Genomic DNA, 19473 nt, shown 5'->3' with positions numbered 1-19473 from the left:
TTCAGGTAAAGTTCTCACATTAATTATAATGGTTACATGTTTGAGTCACAATAAGGACAAAATTGATTATACACTTGCTCCTGTTAGTCTGTAAGTTACAAAAACTTCCTAGGAACAATAACATACTGTATAATATACACAAAATTGTAGTATACTATACAGTATATTATTATACTATAATATACTATATAGTATATGATAAGTAAGATTGCCAGGAGAAATATCAACAACCTCAGATATGCAGATGATACCACTCAAATGGCAGAAAGTGAAGAGGAACTAAAGAGCCTCTTGATGCAGGTGAAGAAGGAGAGGGCAAAGGTTGGCTTGAAACTCAACATTAAGAAAAGTAAGATCATGGCATCAGGCCCTCTCAATTCCTGACAAATAGATGGGGAAGAAATGGAGGTAGTGACATATTTTATTTTCCTGGGCTCCAAGATCACTGCAGATGGGGACTGCAGCCAAGAAATTAAAAGACGCTTGCTCCTGGGGAGGAAAGCTATGGCAAATCTAGACAGCATAGTAAAAAGCAGAGAGATCACCTTGCCAACAAAAGTGCGTATAGTCAAGGCCATGGTTTTCCCAGTTGCAATCAGAGGTGGGTTGCTGCCGGTTCAGCCCGGATTGGGTGAACCAGTAGTAGTGATAGTGGGCGGCTCTGCCCACCTGCCCGGACGCTCCTGCGCATGCACAGAAGTGTCACGTGTGTGGGACCATGCCCGAACCAGTAGTAAAAAAATTAGCAACCCACCTCTGGTTGCAATGTATGGCTGTGAAAGTTGGACAATAAGAAAGGTTGAGCGCCAAAGAATTGAGGCCTTTGAACTATGGTGCTGGAGAAGACTCCTGTGAGCTCCTTGGACTGCATGACTATCAAACTGGTCAGTCCTAGAGGAGATCAACCCTGACTGCTCTTCAGAAGGCCAGATCCTAAAGATGAAACTCAAATACTTTGGCCACCTAATGAGAAGGAAGGACTCACTGGAGAAGAGCCTAATGCTGGGAAAGACTGGGGGCAAAAGAAGAAGGGGACGACAGAGAATGAGGTGGCTGGATGGAGTCACCAAAGCAGTAGGTGTGAGCTTAAATGAACTCCAGAGGATGGTAGAGGACAGGAAGGCCTGGAGGAATGTTGTCCATGGGGTTGCGATGGGTCGGACACAACTTCGCAACTAACAACAACAATACTACAAAATACAAAATTCAAGCTTGCTGTTTAGGTAGGAAGGGATACTTGTACCCAAGAAATGTTGATGATATTCACTTGTCAGTTGACAATAAGTTGGTCTAATGTAGCAGGAAGTCTTAGAAAGGATTTGCCTTTATGTCCCTTCAGCTTCCCTGTCTTTTTGTCTCCTGCATGGTTTTCTAACTCGTTCCACTACTCACTGAGTGAAAAAACTGTTTGCTAAATGTCACCTAGGTTATCTCACTTTTCTCTTCCTTGTGCCTTTCATAAGCAAATCTCTACAGTATTTCAGTCTTTAGTGCAGTCTTAGATCTCTTTCCGGGACTTCTATAAGTGAGTGTCTGTCTTATGGTGACAAATGAATGGAATAAAAAAGAGTCACATTAAGTTTGTGGCATAACTTTTTGTCTCCCAAACATAGGTATTCTTAGAATAAGAATTAAAGAGAAATTTGATATGATCACATTTGGCAATATTATCATTATAAATATAAAAAGTTTGGATAATGGCATAATAGAGGTAGCTCTCTTTCCAGATAATGTTCAAAATCTTCTCTTAGATAATCGATGTAAAATTAAACACCATGTCATGTTGCATGTGGAAAACAAATGGTGCAATACAGTGACTGTTAGCAACAAATACTCAGAAAAGTTATTTTAAAGACTTGAAGTCATTCAAAAGTCAAGGTTGACTCAACTTTCTATCCTTCCGAGGTGGGTAAAAAGAGGACCCAGATTGCTGGGGGCAATATGCTGACAATGTAAATCGCTTAGAGAGGGCTGTAAAGCACTGTGAAGTGGTATATAAATCTAACTGCTATTGTTAAGTGCTAAAAGAGTTTGGATGACAGGTTTTGGATCATCTAGGCACACTTTGATCCAATTTGGCATAAACCAAAATATAACTGCATTGAAAGCCATGGTAGACCAGCCTTCTATTGCAAGAATGTCATTAATATTGCATACATAGCCTTCAAGTCTCTGCTTAAACATCCTTGGTAAAGGAAAGCCCAAAGCAGTCAGTTCCACTACAGAGTGGTTGCCAGCAGAAAGTTCTTTCTAATTTTGAATATATTTTTAAATAAATTGAATGTGTTGGGTTCAGAGGAATTAAAAAAAAAATCTTCTAAGATGTATTTTCCAAATGTAATTTCATACCAGAACAATAACTACTGAATATGGATATTAATTGAGATACCAGCATAAAATGATAGTTGCTTCTATTTCTCATGATAAAAATGCTCCTTACTTTAGGAACTGCTCTTCTGAGAAGCATCTATTCTACCTTCTTAATGCTTTTAAACAATAAGAGATCTTAAAGGTTTCTTGGATAGTATCCCCAGAAAAGAGAATTCAGAGGAAATTATAGTTCAAAAGACTATGTAAAACTCTCTAATTCTGAATATCATTAAACCATGTAGCCTTAGTGGTATATGTATTTTGTGCTAATTCCACTTAATTTCAGGCAAAACTTTGGTTCAGTACATTCTTTTTTATTTGCATCTGGAGATCTAAACTGGAAATCCTAAAGATTAAATTGATACAACATTAGCAACTCAGAAAAAGTGTTTGGTTTTGCAAAGCTGTTTTTCACAGAAAGAAGACACCATAATTATTCCCTGGTTTGACCCAGAAGATCCCATGAGTTTCAGTGCCACATATAAACTATTTCCTTTGTTATTCGTTACCAGTAATGAAGAAAAGTCTGAAGAAGTTGCAACCCAGATTTCAGACAAAGCATAGTTCTACAGCATTCTACTGTCCATTGGATAATGGAAAATTAAAAAAAAAAACTACATGCTGGAGTATGCAGTTACAATAGATATCCAAAAGTAACCTACTTATTCTTAAGAGTAAGGTTTAGATTTTAAAGAAAATAGTTTGCATTGTGAATTCTTACAATGTTCTTTTCTCTTTAGAACGGGCACAGACACACTTTACCAGGATGTTATTTCTACAGTATCCAGTTTATTAGACAGGAACATGTAATGGGGGAGGGGGGGAGAGGAGTTAGGCAGGATCTGATGGGTGATGAAAAGGCAGGAGAAAAAAAGAGTTCATAAATAATAGTTTTTGCACACGAGAAAAGACGCTGCATTGAATGTGGTGATCTCAGCAATATTCTGAATAATCCTCTTCTACATAATTTGCTGGGAACCAGCCAATCTGCAGGGAGAAAACATAGGCAAAAACTTATTAGAATCCAATAAACAAAGAAAATATTCTAAGCCAAGGGAAGTGTTGCTGATCCTTACTGTTGAAATGTTAACTATTCCTATATTGATGCCAACATTTTCTAAACTCTAAACTAGCAAATTGTTAACATAGATTTTTGTCTGATCATCCAGCAGTAGGAACTTATCTACTGCTACAGCTTATCCTAATTGAAATTTTGACTTTTTAGCAGCAATGGAATACACCATAGCATGTTCAAATAGTAGCTGATCTGTTTGTATATGAATCCCGCTTTTATCCTAAATTCTGCAATCAAACAATTCACACTTATATGGATGCAAAGATGCTCACTCGACCATAGATCTCTCCTTTCCACCATCCTGGCTGTCCTTTCTTATTGAGTATCTTTATGATGTCTCCCTCTGACAAGGACAATTCAGTCCGATCTCGTGCACAGAAATTATAGCGAGCCTTGGCTGAGCCAAAGTACTTGAGACTTTTCCCTGTTTAAAAAAAAAAGAGTTTAGTAGTAGTCAGACAGAACCAGATAAGATTCACCAGATCCCTAGAACTGCAGAGAATCTTAATTGTTCTATGGTTCTTATGGCATGACGTTAAGAAGGCCAAGTAATATGCTGTCTGAGGATCAATGTAGGTATGCAAAATCTCAACAAGCATCTCAAATCTCATTTCAAACTTCTCTGCAGCAGATATATTAGCCCACAATAGTGAAAATATATCTCTTGTATGCAATGGCCAATTAAGAGGGAGCTTAAATGAGCCAAATAGTATTTAGCAAGTAGAAGGAGGGTAGAGAATGCCTAGCAAGGTTACAGCCAATCTTGGCTAATTTCAAAAAGCTAAGCAGGGTCAGATCTGGTTAATCGAAAAATTAAAAGAAAAAACTGCAATGGCAAACCTTCTATATCATTGCCAAGCAAACTATGTAAACATGTTCATGAAGTCACTGACAATTGAACTGCCCTTGACAACTTTGTCTTTGTGATACAGAATAGCACATAATCAAATCAGATATTTTTCATAGATTATAGAAGATAGTATTCCATTTGTGGTTTCCCCCTTCTCCTTGAGATGTAGCAGACTAATGGGTACAGGAAAAGCCAAATAACCACTGAAGGAAGATAGGAAATTTTTTATGTCCAGGATTGCCTTCCCAATGTGAAAATTGACATTGATTGAACTTTATTGCTGTATACTATATTGATGAACTCCAAAAGATTAACAGAGTTGGAAGGGACCTTGTAGGTCATCTAGTCCAATCCCTTGCCCAAGCAGGAGACCCTACACCATTTCTGACAAATGGCAGTTCAGTCTCTTCTTGAAAGCTTCCAGTGATGAAGCTCCCACAACTTCTGAATGCAAGCTGTTCCATTGGTTGATTGCTCTCACTGTCAGAAAATTTCTCCTCATCTCCATGTTGAATCTTTCCTTGTTCAGTTTCCACCCATTTTTCCTTGTCTGGCTTTCAGGTGCTTTGGAAAATAACTTGACCCCCTCCTCTCTGTGCAGCCCCTCAAATATTAGAACATTGCTATTCTGTCTCCCCTGGTCCTTCTCTTTACTAGGCTAGCCATGTTCAAGTCTGTCAAGATCCATCTGGATCTTCAGCCTATCATCTAGGGCAGGGATGGCGAACGTTTTTCTGCTCAGGTGCCGAAAGTGTGTCCGAGCGAAAGATATTCTGTGTGTGCATGCCCATAATGCACTGCTCTCCAACCCATGCATGCGTGCACAACCCCCCACCCCCCTGTGCATTTGCGCAGGCCTCACTGAAGCCTCCGAACTTCCGGTAGGCCTGTTGGGACCGTTTTTCGCCATTCACAGGCTCGGAAGACTTTCCTGAAGCCTGGAGAGGGCGAAATGCCTCTCCCCGCCCTCCAAAAGGCCAAATATCAGCTGGCCAGCACGCACATGCCCGCTGGAGTTGACATAGGGCAACGCCTTGCATGCCCTTAGATATGGCTCCGTGTGTCACCTGTGGCACGTGTGCCATGCGTTTCCATCACGGATCTAGGATGTTGGCTATTCCTGTCACCTTATTGTCAGGGTTCCAAGTAACAGCCCAAATGAAATTATAACTCCAAGGCCAGAGGCTTCCTCAAAGTATAGATTTATTAGGCACAACTGTCATATTGGCACAACCCTGACTCTGAATCTCCCTGGGAATCCTGAAGGCCTTCCAAGATGGCTCCATTGTTCATACTTAGTATCATCCGCAAATTTGCTAAGTTTCCCTTCTGTGCCCTTATCTAAGTCGTTTATGAGGATATTGAAGAGTACTGGGCCTAAGATGGAATCTTGTTGTACCCCACTGCTTACTTCCCTCCATGTAGATGTAGTACCATTAAGGATTCCTTGTTGAGGAGCTGACTTGACCCTTTTCCTCCCAACCAAACTATCTAAATTTTGAGGCTCTTATTGCTTTGAAATGTACTCCCTCCCTCTAGATTACACTCCACCACAGAATACCTGTCCACTGTCACCATCCGAATCTGATAGCAGAGTCACACAGTGATCTCCATTGCTTTCCTATTAATTCTTGTTCCACATCAGGTCACCTGAATTTTGAAACTAAAGGTATAGCTCACATACCAGGTGGCTTGGATCCTATTTTACTTTCTGGCTCTTTGAAAGAAAACTGCAGAACTGTATCAAGAGTCTTAAAGCAATCCTTCAATGAATTTTCTTGGTAGAACTCCACCAGCTCCTAGGAATAAAATGGAGAAGTGCTCTTTGAAGAAAGGCAACAGTGTAAGACATATTTGTCATTAGCATGATGGATCCAGCCCATACATATGAGAAACACATGAAAGGAAAGCACTTATTGCAATGTAACACAGCAAGTTAGATCCTGCTCTAAACTGAAACTAATGATCCTTTCTAACCTTGATCTCTGCGTTACAAATACAGAAATAACTGACTCAATGGTGATACAGTATTATATCCTGCATAAGAGATGCACAGTCTGTCCACAACTTGGGTTTCATTTTAATGAAGAGTATCCACAGTAGATTACCAATTAGAATGGATAAAATACAAATGGAGGAGATTTCTGTCATTTGCTAAACTGCTGTACCTCCGCTGACTGTTTTGTTCAAAAGATGCATTTTTTGAGGGCATTCATTTATCTGAAATTGCCATAAAGCTGGATTTCTTTTTCCTGCAATGTTGCAACTAAACATAGCTTGTGGACAATTTGAATTCTCATTGACAGGAACTTCCACTTTACCTGCTTCCTGTGGTCAAGCAAACCTCTTTCCTCCCTTCCCCATAGATGTTTAACTTCCTTTTGTCAAGCTTGAATATATACACCTCTAAACTTCTAGTTTTTTTGTGGAACGTGCCTTCCTATAAAAGTAGGATATGCTGGTGTTTTAAAGGCAAAACAAAGCAATGTTCTCAAGTGGTCAAGATAACATCATCCCTCACAGTCACATCATAGAAGTACACCCACTTTTAAGCAATTTCTCTTGTAGAGTGCTTTGGATGAGATATTTTTCTCTACTTCAGCATCTGCAGTAGTTTGAGATATGGGGCACCGACTGCCATTTTTGAGTTCTTCCGGTCAGCTGGAGGAAGCATTAATTGGCTCATAATATTATCTATCTATTTGGGTAACCAATTTCAGATAGTTTGCAGGAATAGTAAGAAGAAACAACGTTGGGGAGAAGGACCCTGAGTTTATCAAAGGCCCTACTTGTTCTAAACCTAGGAAACATAAGTGCTATAATTTTTATGTTCCCTTCAATTTCCCCTCATTTCTTTTCTTCCTTTTTTTACTTTAATAAGCTCATTTTTCATTTGTGCTTGAAAAAGAATTGGTGAAGTTCAATTCTTACTACAAGTCCTTTGAAGGCTTTCTTCTCTGTAATGCGATACAGTTCCTCCTTGGTCTGGATTTTGATGTGCTTGACTTCAGCATTGAACCTGTAAATGAGAAACACATATAACCATAGGTTTCCTTTGAATGATAAGCAATGATAACACAGGTTTATTGAAAACAGATGTACCTGTAAACTGAACAGAATTGAACTGTAGAAGAGGCCAAGGACTCATCGCATTCAAATGCAAATTGATAGAGCCAATAGTCAAGTTGAAAACAAACCAACAATGGCTCTAGAGTCTGTATTTACTTTGCTTGAGTTGCATAAAATGGCACGTCTTTGCTTCAGCAAAAAGTGTAATCCAAACAAAAAGCCAAGTAAAATCTGGAATCTCTCTCTTAGCATTTACTGTACATAACTTGGCAACTGCCTAATAATAATAATAATAAATATTTATTTCTTAGCCGCACCCTCTCCCGAAGGACTCGGGGCGGTGTACAATAAAACATAGGAAATAAATATATAGACAGACATACATATAACAAAAACATATACCAAGACATATACAAGGAGGAGGTGAGCTGATGAATAAAAACAATTAAAAACACAATGTTTAAAAACCCCTAAATAATTGAATACAATTAAAATACCCCAAATAAAAAACCCGTCAGGAGCGATACAGTTGGATCAAAGTTGAGCCAGGCCAGCTACTTGAAATAGGTGGGTCTTGAGCTTTACACGAAAGGAGCGGATGTCAGAGGTATTCCTAATATCCGGGGGGAGGTCATTCCACAGGGCTGGGCCCGCCACAGAGAAGGCTCTACTCCTAGGCGCCGCCCCCCGGCACTGCCTGGTGGACGGCACCTGGAGGAGACCCTCTCTGTGCGAGCGGATTGGTCGCAGGGATGTATGGGGCAGAATACGATCCCGCAAGTAACTAGGTCCTGAGCCATGGAGCACTTTAAAGATTGTTATCAAAACCTTGAAACGCACCCGATAGACCACAGGAAGCCAGTGCAGCTCGCGCAGGAACGGTGTCACATGGGAGTACCTAGTACTCCCCATAATTACCCGCGCGGCTGCGTTCTGGACCAACTGTAGCATCCGGGTGCATTTCAAGGGAAGCCCCATGTAGAGAGCGTTACAGTAGTCCAAGCGGGACGTCACCAGCGCATGAGTGACCGTGTGTAAGGCGTCCCGGTCCAGTAGGGGGCGCAATTGGCGCACCAGGCGAACCTGGTGGAACGCCCCCCTTGCCACGGCTGTCACCTGGTCATCCATGGACAGCCGGGCATCCAGGAGGACGCCCAAATTGCGCGCCCGCTCCACGGGGGCGAGTTGGATGCCCCCGATGGCCAATGATGGAATTAATTGGCTGAACCGGGGAGCTGGTACCCACAGCCACTCCGTCTTGGAGGGGTTGAGTTTGAGTCGGTTGTCATCCATCCAGACCCGTACGGCTTCCACACACCGGGACATCACTTCGACGGCCTCGTTGGGGTGGTTCGGGGTGGAAAAGTACAGCTGAGTATCATCAGCGTACAGATGATATCCCACCCCGAAACCACGGATGATCTCACCCAGCGGCTTCATATATGTGTTGAATAGGAGTGGCGAGAGGACCGACCCCTGTGGTACCCCACAAGTAAGGGGGCATAGGGTCGACCTCTCCTCCCCTGCCAACACACGCTGCGTCCGGCCAGAAAGGTAGGAGCCGAACCACCGCAAAACGGTGCCCCGGACCCCCAACCCCTCCAGCCGGCGCAGCAGGATACCATGGTCGATGGTATCAAAAGCCGCCGAGAGGTCTAATAGGACCAGGATAGAGGAGCAACCTCTATCTCTGGCCCTCCAGAGATCATCCACCAACGCGACCAAGGCCGTCTCCGTGCTGTGACCGGGGCGGAAGCCGGACTGGCGCGGGTCTAGATAATCATTTTCCTCCAGATGTCGTGGAAACTGGTAAGCCACCACACTCTCTACAACCTTCGCCAAAAAGGGAAGGTTGGAGACAGGACGATAATTGGCCAGCTCCAGAGGGTCCAGGGAAGGCTTCTTGAGCAAGGGTCTCACCACCGCCTCTTTCAAGGTGGCCGGGAGAGACCCCTCGCTCAAGGAAGCGTTCACTAGGCCCAGGAGCCAGTCTCGTGTAACCTCCCAGGATGCCAGTACAAGCCAGGAGGGGCACGGGTCCAATAAACATGTGGTGGGTCGCAGTCGTCCACGCATTCTGTCCAAATCCTCGATGGCAACCAAGTCAAACTCCTCCCAGGTCGATTCCTCAAGACTCGCCACGGACGTCTCCATTGAACCACTGACAGGGACCCAATCCTTCCGGATTTGAGCGATTTTATCCTGCAGATATTTCCCAAATTCCTCTGCTCTGCCCTGTAGAGGGGCTTCCCGCGGCCTCTGAAACAAGAGGGAGCGGGACACCCGAAACAGGGCGGCAGGGTGGTTCTCTGCAGATGCAATGAGAGTGGCACAATATTGGCGTTTGGCCACTCTCAATGCCACAAGGTACGTCCTTAAATGGGCTCGTGCCTGTGTTCGATCAAATTCGGAACGGGAGGATCTCCAACGTCTCTTTAGGCATCTCTTGCGGCATTTCATCACCCTTAGCTCCTCGGTAAACCAAGGGGCCAGGGTGGATCGTTGCCGCCGGAGAGGCCGCAAAGGCGCCACCCGGTTCAAGGCCCCGGTAGTCGCATTATTCCATGCGACCACCAGGTCCTCTACCCGGGGGCGGGTCGGGGCTGCAGGTGGTGGCCCAAGCTCCGTCTGGAACCTATCCGGTTCCATCAGGCGCCTGGGGCGGAACCATCTAATGCTTTCCGGTTCCGCCTCCCTGCAGCGGGAGGTAGCACCAGGGAAGTCAAGACGAAGGAGTGAGTGATCTGACCATGGCAGGGGAGTGATGGTTAAATCCCCTCCTCCCTGCCTTCTGAGTAAACTGATAAAGCTCCTGCCTGTGGGGCATCTTCTTTGTTGATGATGCATAGACCTTTGCATTCAAGACCTTGGTATCCGATTTGGAAACTGCTGGTTCTGAAGCTGGAATGCCAGGTTCCAAAGCCTCCTCAAGATCCTGGCAGCCTGATAGGGAGTTCTATTCCTCTTTGAGATTCCACATCTAGACCTAGGTAGGACTGAATCCTAACAAGAAGCTACACAATGACTGCATGAACTCTGGCTAACTATGAACTCAGCTAGATTCTGGTACCCAAAACAGTCTTTCACCAGAGGTGGGTTCCTACCTATTCGGTCCAGTTGGGCCGAATAGGTAGTAACTCCAGCAGACACATGACCGTACCGGTTCTATGATTGGCGACACCATCTTTGATTTTCTGTTCTGCACATGTGCAGAACAAACTTAATTTTAAATATGTAATTTTAATTCATTTTTTTAATGTTGTGCACTTGCACTGATCATTTTAAATGAAAATGTGCACGCACACATTTTTTTTTTTACTATCGAACGATAGTAATGGCTGCTGGAACCCACTCCTGCTTTGCACCAGGTCTCATGATGGTTCTGAAAACTCTAGTAAAAAAATAAATTGATTCCACGTCTGATATCTTTGTTTTGGTATATCATGAACCCTGCCTGAGTCTCTTATTCTGTTCCATTTGGGGTTCAGAATGGAACATTTTGCAAACATAGCACATATTCTACCAGAGTCACATCCCCCCTTTATAACTGTACTGTAGGTGCTACGGAGAAAGATAATATGATAACCTTCAAAGAAATGAGTCACAAGATTCTAATGAAAAACAAATTATAGGAAAAAATATATGTTTCTCTGTTCCTTTCAATTCTCCTGGCCCCTTTATTATTGTAAACACCCAAATCTTCATTATCTTATCATAGACAATTCTGACATGAATTAGGCTTACTTGATACTGATGGCAAATTCAGTTGCATCTTTGATTCTCTGCCGCACCAGGTAAGTTCCATCGGACCGGCTGGCAAGGATTTGTTCTGCTTCTGCCCGCTCCATGGGTCCCGCATACCTGTGTAGGGAGTGTTATTTCTTATTAGCAGTACAACGTTCAGTCACTGGGTGTCTCCATACTCCGTATAATCACAATGAGACAAGACTGCTTCCAAGTGGACAGATGGAGCCATTACCTCTCAAAAGAATCTAATAGGCACTCCAACTTTCCCAATAACAATGATTCTTTTTTTATTTTCAAAAAAGGAAGAAAAAAAGTAGTACGATGGAATTATAGAATAGTTATAAATGGAAGATGTCTTTCTTTGGGCCTCTATAACATTCCATGAATGAATCAGGTTGATTGCACTTTTTCAAAAACCCTCTGGAAACATTCAGTAATTTGGGAACCACACAAAACAAATATATGACTTTTTCTTAGTATGAATATTCTTATACAGTATAAATATTCTTATTCTATTCTTATAAAGAAATAAAATTGGGGGCTGGGCAAGAGAACAGGAATGTGCAGCCAGTTTCTTCTCCCAAAGGTTCCCCACAGAAGCGTTCTAGTCATTTCCAGCTCTAGGGGGCGGTGCTTATCTCAGTTTCTAAGGTGAAGAGCCAGCAGTGTTCAAAGACGTCTCCGTGGTCATGTGGCCAGCCGCATGACACAACACCGAAGGTGCATGGAGAGCTGTTACCTTCCCACCAAAGTAGTCCCTATTTTTCTACTTGCATTTTTTACGTGCTTTCGAACTTCTAGGTTGGCAGAAGCTGGGACAAGTAATGGGAGCTCACCCCATTATACAGCGCTGGGATTTGAACAGCTGAACTGCCAACCTTTTCATCGACAAGTTCAGCATCTTATCCACTGAGCCACCACATCCCACTGTTCTTCTCCCTAATATATTCTTATTTGACAATGCCACAAGGGGTAATACTGCAGTATTATGTAGTTGGGAAATGTATTTAAAAACAAACTTGGGAAATTCGCATAGCAAATATTGCATCATATCTATCTGCAGTGGAAAAGTACTGTATACTGAACATAGTTGAAAATATAGGGATAGATCCATCCCCAAAGTTGAACCCAGCTGGGCAATTCAAAAGCATTCATGCTTCATATGACAGCACAGAATAAAAACATGATTAACAAGATGGTGGAAATCTGAATTAATACTTACCAAAGATAAATAGAGAGATCTGGACGAGGATTCTAGGGAAGAAAAGGTATAATTGTTGATTGTGTTTTTCTTTTTTCTTTTGAAAAGTTTTTTTTTATTTTCAGATAAATACCCACAAGAATACCATTACATCTTAACAAACATTATTATATATTATCCAATATTATATCAGTTCCTCTCATCATCTACCAACAACTCTATCTGCTCTTCTGCTTTTCATACACCACATTATACCTAATTCTACAACAACCCTACCTCCTCTCTTTCTCTTCCCCTCCCTACCTCCTTCTTTTTCTTGCTACTTTCTTCTACCATCCTCCTGTCCTTTCTCTTCTCTACTTTCCCTTCCTCTCTCCTTCTCCTCTCTCCTCTTTCCTCTCCTCTTCTTCTCTTCTTTCCTCTCCTCTTCTTTTTTTTCTCTCCTCTTCTTCTCTTTTTCTCACTTTTGCTTCCCTCTCTCCTATCCCCTCTCTTCTTTCTCTCTTTCCCTCGTTTCTTCTCCCTTCCTCCCTTCCACTCTTCTCTACTCCTCTCTCTACTTCATCTGTTGTACAAATGTAGTTATTTCTCATATGGTGTATTTTAGCATCTGAGCAATTTAATATTGATGGTATTAATAGTCACATTCCAGTAGCCATATTTCATATGAATAATTTGACATACATCCTTCTTTTAAATGTAAACATATATAACAATTCCATTATAATTTCCCCCCTGCCTCAAATACATACTTTTTGAACAAAGTGCAGGCCGGGTCAAACATCATTTCATATAGTTTTAAATCATATGTACATTTCCAACTATCGTCATAATATTATTACATAGCTAATATCATTAAATACCCATAATTTTCCAATCTCTTATTATAACATCAATTATTTATCATCACTCGGAGTATTTTCAAATTCCCCATCCATTTTTTTATACATTTCCAATACATTTTCACATTTTTAACTTATCCTTAACAATAACCAAATAGTCATTTCTCATTCATCTGCTGGTACATGTCAAATAACACCTTCATATTTACTCTGACAGCAATTAATAATTTTTATACAATTCCATTTAATATACTAATATATATCTTGTTCCCCTTCTTCCTTCCTATCACTATTCCTCTTTTTCATTCCTTCCCTCTTAATCTTTTAAAAGAAACTTCACTTCTTTCTAGTCAAACTTTTATCCCATTCTCTAAATGTCTTCTTTTCTTTTTCTATTGTTACTATAGTATCTTTTTTTCTGGTTTTTTAAATCACTAAACTTCTTCTCTTTCTTTCTCTTTGTCCCAACATTCCATACTACCAAAATAACAAATACCTTCGAATATGTTAACTTACATTAAATTATCTTTTTTAAAAAAATCCTTCCACATGTGGAAGGTTGTTTGTGTTTTTCTTGAGGAAAGTTGTGTTTAATGAAAAAATGAACCATAGGAAATTATTTAAAGATACTTTTTCAGAGGGAATTACCATACCAACCTTCCCTAGCTGAACCTTTTGCCTGTATTGCATTAGCCATTATTTCAAGCCAGGAATGGTCATTTAGGAGACTTAATAACTCCTGCCCAAGTCCTCTTGTATCAACTTGAGTATGCTTGAGTCAGGCCAAGATCCTAAAAGGAATATGACTGCAGGCCTGACAACTGACTTTTAAGCAAATACACAAAGAAGTCCAAATCCCAATAGCTCCAGTGATATGCTACTTACAGAGATGTAAGGCTTCACTTTCCTACAAGGGAACCAGCCGACTTCATTGCTTGATGTGTTCCTTCCCTTTGAAAACAAAGCACGTGTCAGATAAGAGTTTTCTCCAAGTATACTTTTTCAGCTTATTTAGCAAAGGCTGTTATATAATGGAAAAAAATTACAATAATGCAAAAAAATTACAATACATTATTTTGTTAGAACTAGGATTTATGTTAGATCTATACTGAAATGCCCTGAATAATTTTGCTAGAGTCATTCACTTGATAAGTCTGCCATTAAAATAGATAAGCTAGCTAGCTTTTAATGTCAGATTTCGTATACTTGAATAGAGAGCTGAACTCTTGACTAAGTTCACTTCCAGACCAAGCAAAGAGAGACAACTCTTCTGAGATAACAACAAGCCTAGAGATGGTGAAAAGCAAACACTTAGGCTAAAACAATCTCAAAGCACTGCTCACAAGAAGAGGTTTGAGTGTTGGCTGCCATTTGGGCCTTTCCCTTTGGTGCTCTGGTATGTCAGTGATCATTTAAAGCAACATGTGCTCTTCAAATGTACTTCAAATTGGAGTAAATTTTCCACCATCTCCAGCCAGCTTGATTGCCTAAATTATAATAGAGTACATCTAGAGCAGACACTGTCCAACTCCTAGCCCACTGGCTGGATTTGTCACGTGCTGGCCATGCCCATGCCCAGTTTAGCGAAGGGGGACCCCCAATATGTCACGTGACGCCACTGTGATAACATGAGTTTGACACCCCTGATCTAGAGAACTAAGTAGAAGAGGATTGATAGAAAGAACCAACAAGGAAGGTTGAAACCTCCTCTTTGATTTTTACTCTCCTTCAGGCAGCGTTCTCTAAGAGCTCATCTTGACCAGGGCACAAAAAGTGTCACAAAGTACTGTGAAGGGTCCTATCCTCATGATGTTACCATCTTCTCATCCTGAGCCCACCGCATAGTTTTACTTAGTTCCTAGAAGATGTTTCATTTTTAAAGTAATGTTTTTCCTTTTCTTCCAGTATAAATGTGGCTGAATGTTTTTATTTTATTAATCAAATTTGTATAGTATGTATCTCACCAAAAGCAACTCTGGGAAGCATAAAACCCGTAAATTAAGACAACAGATGTAAAAATAAAAAATATAAAAATCACAATTAAAGATAAATAGTATAAAAACGGAAAGGACAATTTATGATGCTTCGTTGATGCTGCTGCTGGTGACACACTACCTAACTCCCATTGGCTCTTGAATTGGACGGATAGGAGACCAGAAAATGCTGCATAATGCCTGAGAGTGCTTTCCAAAGCCCTTTGCCCCACCCCATTTGCAGCCCTCTTTTTCAGTTGGGCTAATACAAGCCTCTCAAGAGCTGCCTTCCTTGCCTCTGTCATACAATATATGCTGAAATAAAGAGTTTCTTGTAAAGTTAACTAGAGAGGACAAAACCGATCAGTTCTGCATCATTAACACTCTTGCTTTTTGTTTCTCCCTTCTCCCTAAATGCCAATCTGTTTGACTACAGAGACTTTTCCTTTAAAGCTCAGGAAAAAAACACCCAATTCTCCTCCCATCTGCAAGATATAACCTTGAAGTCTCTTTTAGAATTAAAGGAGGTGCCTTTAAATGCAGTGACCTTTGGGTTTGAGGATGCCTTTGTTTTAAATGTTCAGTTCAGCATGAAGAAAGAAAAGAGGTATGCATGTGTACCATGCAAATAAAAGACACAGAACTAATACTTGTTGAGGCTGACCTTCTGTTGCAATTGACCCAGTTTATTTCTAAATTATTCCGTGTCTCAAAAATGTCTTTTTTTAAAAACCATAGATTTATCATATTAAAAATGGTTAACAAATATTGGAAGGCACTGCTCAATGCAGTAGGAGATCTCCTTCCCACATTACCTTGCAACTCGTTAATAAATGTCAGTTGTTTTATGGACCACATTAGTGTTATTCTACAATTCTGCTCTTCCCGCATCCTGTGTCCTTTAATACCAAAATGAGACGACCATCAGCTAATAGTTGCCCTTCCTTTCAATGCATTCATGAGAACAAGAATCAGAATATGCAAAAATTTAATCTCATCTTCTCCGAAATCCTAGCCTTACTTCGCATTAATGTTGATGTTTGTTCTACTGGCAGTGGGAAACAATGGGAAGGGAAAAAATGGGAAGGAAACAAAACTAAGATAACCCTCCAATTGCTTTCCTAAACATGTCCAACATTTAATCTGTAAGGATAGCACATTGGTCTTCTTCTTCCTGAAGATGAACAAGACTTGGCCATAAGAGCAATGCAATTTATATTGGACTCAAGACTGAAGGAATGCATATTTGTGCAACTAGGAAAAAGGATCCCTAAGCTAATTTGGGTGAAAACAGTTGCTGTCAAATCGCAGTAATAGACACTTTCCTTCCTGATGTTCCTTTTGGCATTTGTATTTTAATATGGGAGACATGATTTTAAAGATTCAAGATGCCTTTTATAATACACAAAGTGAATCTTAAAAAGTAAATAATTCAGTACTATATTTAAGATGAGGTACCACTCCAGTTTAATTTAAAATAGATATATTCAGCTAAAACAATTTAGGTTAAATCAATTTACGTACTTGTTAGATTGAGCAATGGATAGGCAGACACAGGCTAACAGTGCAACAGCTCTTTATTAACGATAACAAGTGTGAACAATCCAGCAAAGCATGGGTCTGACAGCAGCCCTTTTATAGGGAGCTGTCAGACCTCTCAACCAATAGAATCAAACTTCTGTTCAACAGAGGACCTGGGTGGAAACCACAGTTGCTATTGTAGATATCTAACAGTACTTTTTTCAGGGGCAACTTTATATAAAAGATATGCATCTGTAGTGCCATCTTAGTTTCACTTCCATTGCCTGCAGGTGCAACTCCTAGGCTGGCCTTGGAAAATCCTGGGAATGACATTTACCTGCCACCACAGCTGCTCTGCCTCAGCTTTGTTCAGTTCCACAATGTCCCCTACACTGAGCCTCAGAGGTGGACCAAATGCTACTGGTGGAGGAGGGACACCATAATACTCCAGGCAAACTTCCAGTTTGGGCAACCCTGAAGAGTGAAAAAATAATCACAGTTGAATTGTGTCTGAAACAAACCAATTTCTCATTTTATTTGCACATTCCATACATGTGGGTCTTTTCAAATAATTAAAAAGAACAAGTAGGCAATGAAAATATTACAATTATTGGCTGTGTTCAAATAATAGAGCTATAGTAACTGGGTCATTCTTTCCTGACATCAAGGTTTTTTTATCTCTTTATACCGAGCCTGTAGGATTTGGACAGCATATAATTCTATTATTATTTCGGTTGGTTGCAAATCAGTCAATTGTTTAGACTGGATTTAGCATTTTTATCCACTTATCAAGTCTTTCCAAGGACTTGGGATAGGCAGATGTTGTTTGATGGTGTTAAAGGTTCACCACAGGATGTAAGCTGTTCCAAATAGAGTTGCCTTTTGCAACTGACTGTTGGCAATTTTGTCAATGTTGATGGTGTTCAAATGGTGCTTCAGATATTTTGAAATTGCACCCAAGATCTCTATTATATTGATACTATATTTGCCTTTTTTGCTATGTTCATTCTACTACTATTTGCAGGCCTGAAATTTCTTATCTTTTCTTGTTCTTTTCTCTTCTATTCTGCTGTCTCCAGGTACTGCAATGTCCACTTTACAGATTTTTTTTGTCTTTCTTATGGACAATTATTAAATCTGGGGTGTTATGTCACAAGTGCTTCTCTGTTTGAATTCTAAAGTTCCAAAGCACTTTAACGTCTTCATTTTCTACTGATTTGCTAATTTTGTGGCCCCACCAGTTCTTGCTTGCTGTTCTGTAGCAGCAAAATAAAAAGAATGCTCTCAATGGGATGGAATACAAATGACACAACAAGAACCTTACTGTCTTTTAATAATGGAAAAACCAAAGATGAAACAAAGGATAGGGGAGGAGAATCTCACTGGAATTGCTCTAAATGATTTCTGAGCTGAACTTAACAGATCTATATATCATGTCTTCTGTATGGTCCAATTTTATCTAATTTTCCTTAGGAATTTCCATCAATTATGACCCCCATTATCACTCTTCTGTGTTCTTCACTATCATCCTGTAAACTAACTCCCAGGATAAAAACAATAACTTACCTAGATCTGTTTTGTCTCTTTCCATTGTGTGTCTGTTGGATTTATTCTGCACCAAAAATACAGAAAAATAGGTTCAAACAATAAAAACGAAGTCACAAATCTAGAAAAATGTCCTACTTGGAGGTTGCTTCTATGTGATTCATTAACTTTACATAATGTATACATTTTAAGTTACAGTCATTTGATAACAATGGCTTGTAGACCTTTCTTCTTTTCTATTCTTGCCTGGTGACATGTAATATTTAAAACTACTCATACAGAGGAAGATTCTACAGATAGAAGGAAATCTCTGTCACAGAAATGAACTGTAAAATAAGGGTTCATATCCTTTCCAGAATGGAGGTGAAGATGCAGCTATGGAACAAGTTGAACTCCTCTCCCAGTTATTACAAAAAATAATGTCATTATATCAAATCCCATCATCCTTTTATTAATTTAAGGTTGATAAAATATGTATTGTGTCAGCCTCCCTTCCAATCCAGCAAGTGCTTTTCCTACACATCTTTAGAAATGCAGTGATGAAGTTGCTGAGGAAAATGGCCAATTTACTATATTGTCTTCAACTAGTGTTTTTTTTAAATTATTATTTCATGGTTTGCCAAATCAACACTAGTGATCTGATCAACACATTGTGCTAAGCCACAATGGCTGGCTTCACACATTCTGCCATATCGGCTATGTGTAAACCAGGCCCATCTGTCTTTCCACCCTTTATTCAACATTAATTTCCCAATTTTTAAACTTGTCACAAATTTAAATTTAAACCTTCTTTTTTTTACCTTTTTTACAATAAATCCAGAGTCACCTTTAAACAGAAAAAAAACAGTATTACAATCGTTACAGGGACAAGAGAATCTTGCAATTAATATGATGGAACAGAGGTGATACACCACCAGCAGTAAAGAAGGGAAGGAAGAAGGAAATTAAGCAGTCCCATGCTAGATCAGAAGTGGTATACTCTATAGGCAGAAGGGAGCCACTCAAGTTCGACACCATCTTATAGCTGCAGGGAAGAAACATTTCAACTCTTTCCTAATCCCTATAACGAGAGCGTAGAATAATAGGATTGGAAGGGACCTTGGAGGTTTTCTAGTCCAACTACCTGCTCAAGTAGGAAACTTTATGCCATTCCCAACAAATGGCTATCCAGTGGGGGGGGGGAGGAGGAAGGAGGAGGGGGATGAAATTCCTTCATGTACCTTCACACATCCAGCTTTTTCTTTGCATTTTCAAAATATAGTCAGAAGCAACCTCAACAT

At 40.4% G+C, this 19473-nt stretch overlaps 1 protein-coding gene across 1 annotated transcript in view; it reads right to left on the bottom strand.

Annotated features, from left to right (window-relative positions):
• Window positions 1-2750: 2750 nt before the first annotated feature.
• The window catches only part of VAV1 (vav guanine nucleotide exchange factor 1), a 68148-nt gene continuing 51425 nt past the window's right edge, over window positions 2751-19473 (bottom strand). The window contains exons 18-27 of the mRNA XM_081947118.1: window positions 18994-19019; window positions 18215-18260; window positions 16986-17122; window positions 14040-14105; window positions 12334-12365; window positions 11109-11225; window positions 7227-7314; window positions 5980-6094; window positions 3718-3869; window positions 2751-3357 (exon numbers count right to left, since the gene is read on the bottom strand). Coding sequence (XP_081803244.1) covers window positions 3304-3357; window positions 3718-3869; window positions 5980-6094; window positions 7227-7314; window positions 11109-11225; window positions 12334-12365; window positions 14040-14105; window positions 16986-17122; window positions 18215-18260; window positions 18994-19019 — 833 coding nt within the window. The 3' untranslated portion in view covers window positions 2751-3303. The remainder of the gene's footprint in view (window positions 3358-3717; window positions 3870-5979; window positions 6095-7226; window positions 7315-11108; window positions 11226-12333; window positions 12366-14039; window positions 14106-16985; window positions 17123-18214; window positions 18261-18993; window positions 19020-19473) is intronic.

This window comes from Natrix helvetica (genome assembly GCF_964273705.1).
Source record: "Natrix helvetica genome assembly, chromosome: 1".
Classification (NCBI taxonomy): domain Eukaryota; kingdom Metazoa; phylum Chordata; class Lepidosauria; order Squamata; family Natricidae; genus Natrix; species Natrix helvetica.
The sequence above is the reverse complement of the archived record's forward strand: the minus strand, read 5'-3'. Positions and strand labels throughout refer to the sequence as shown.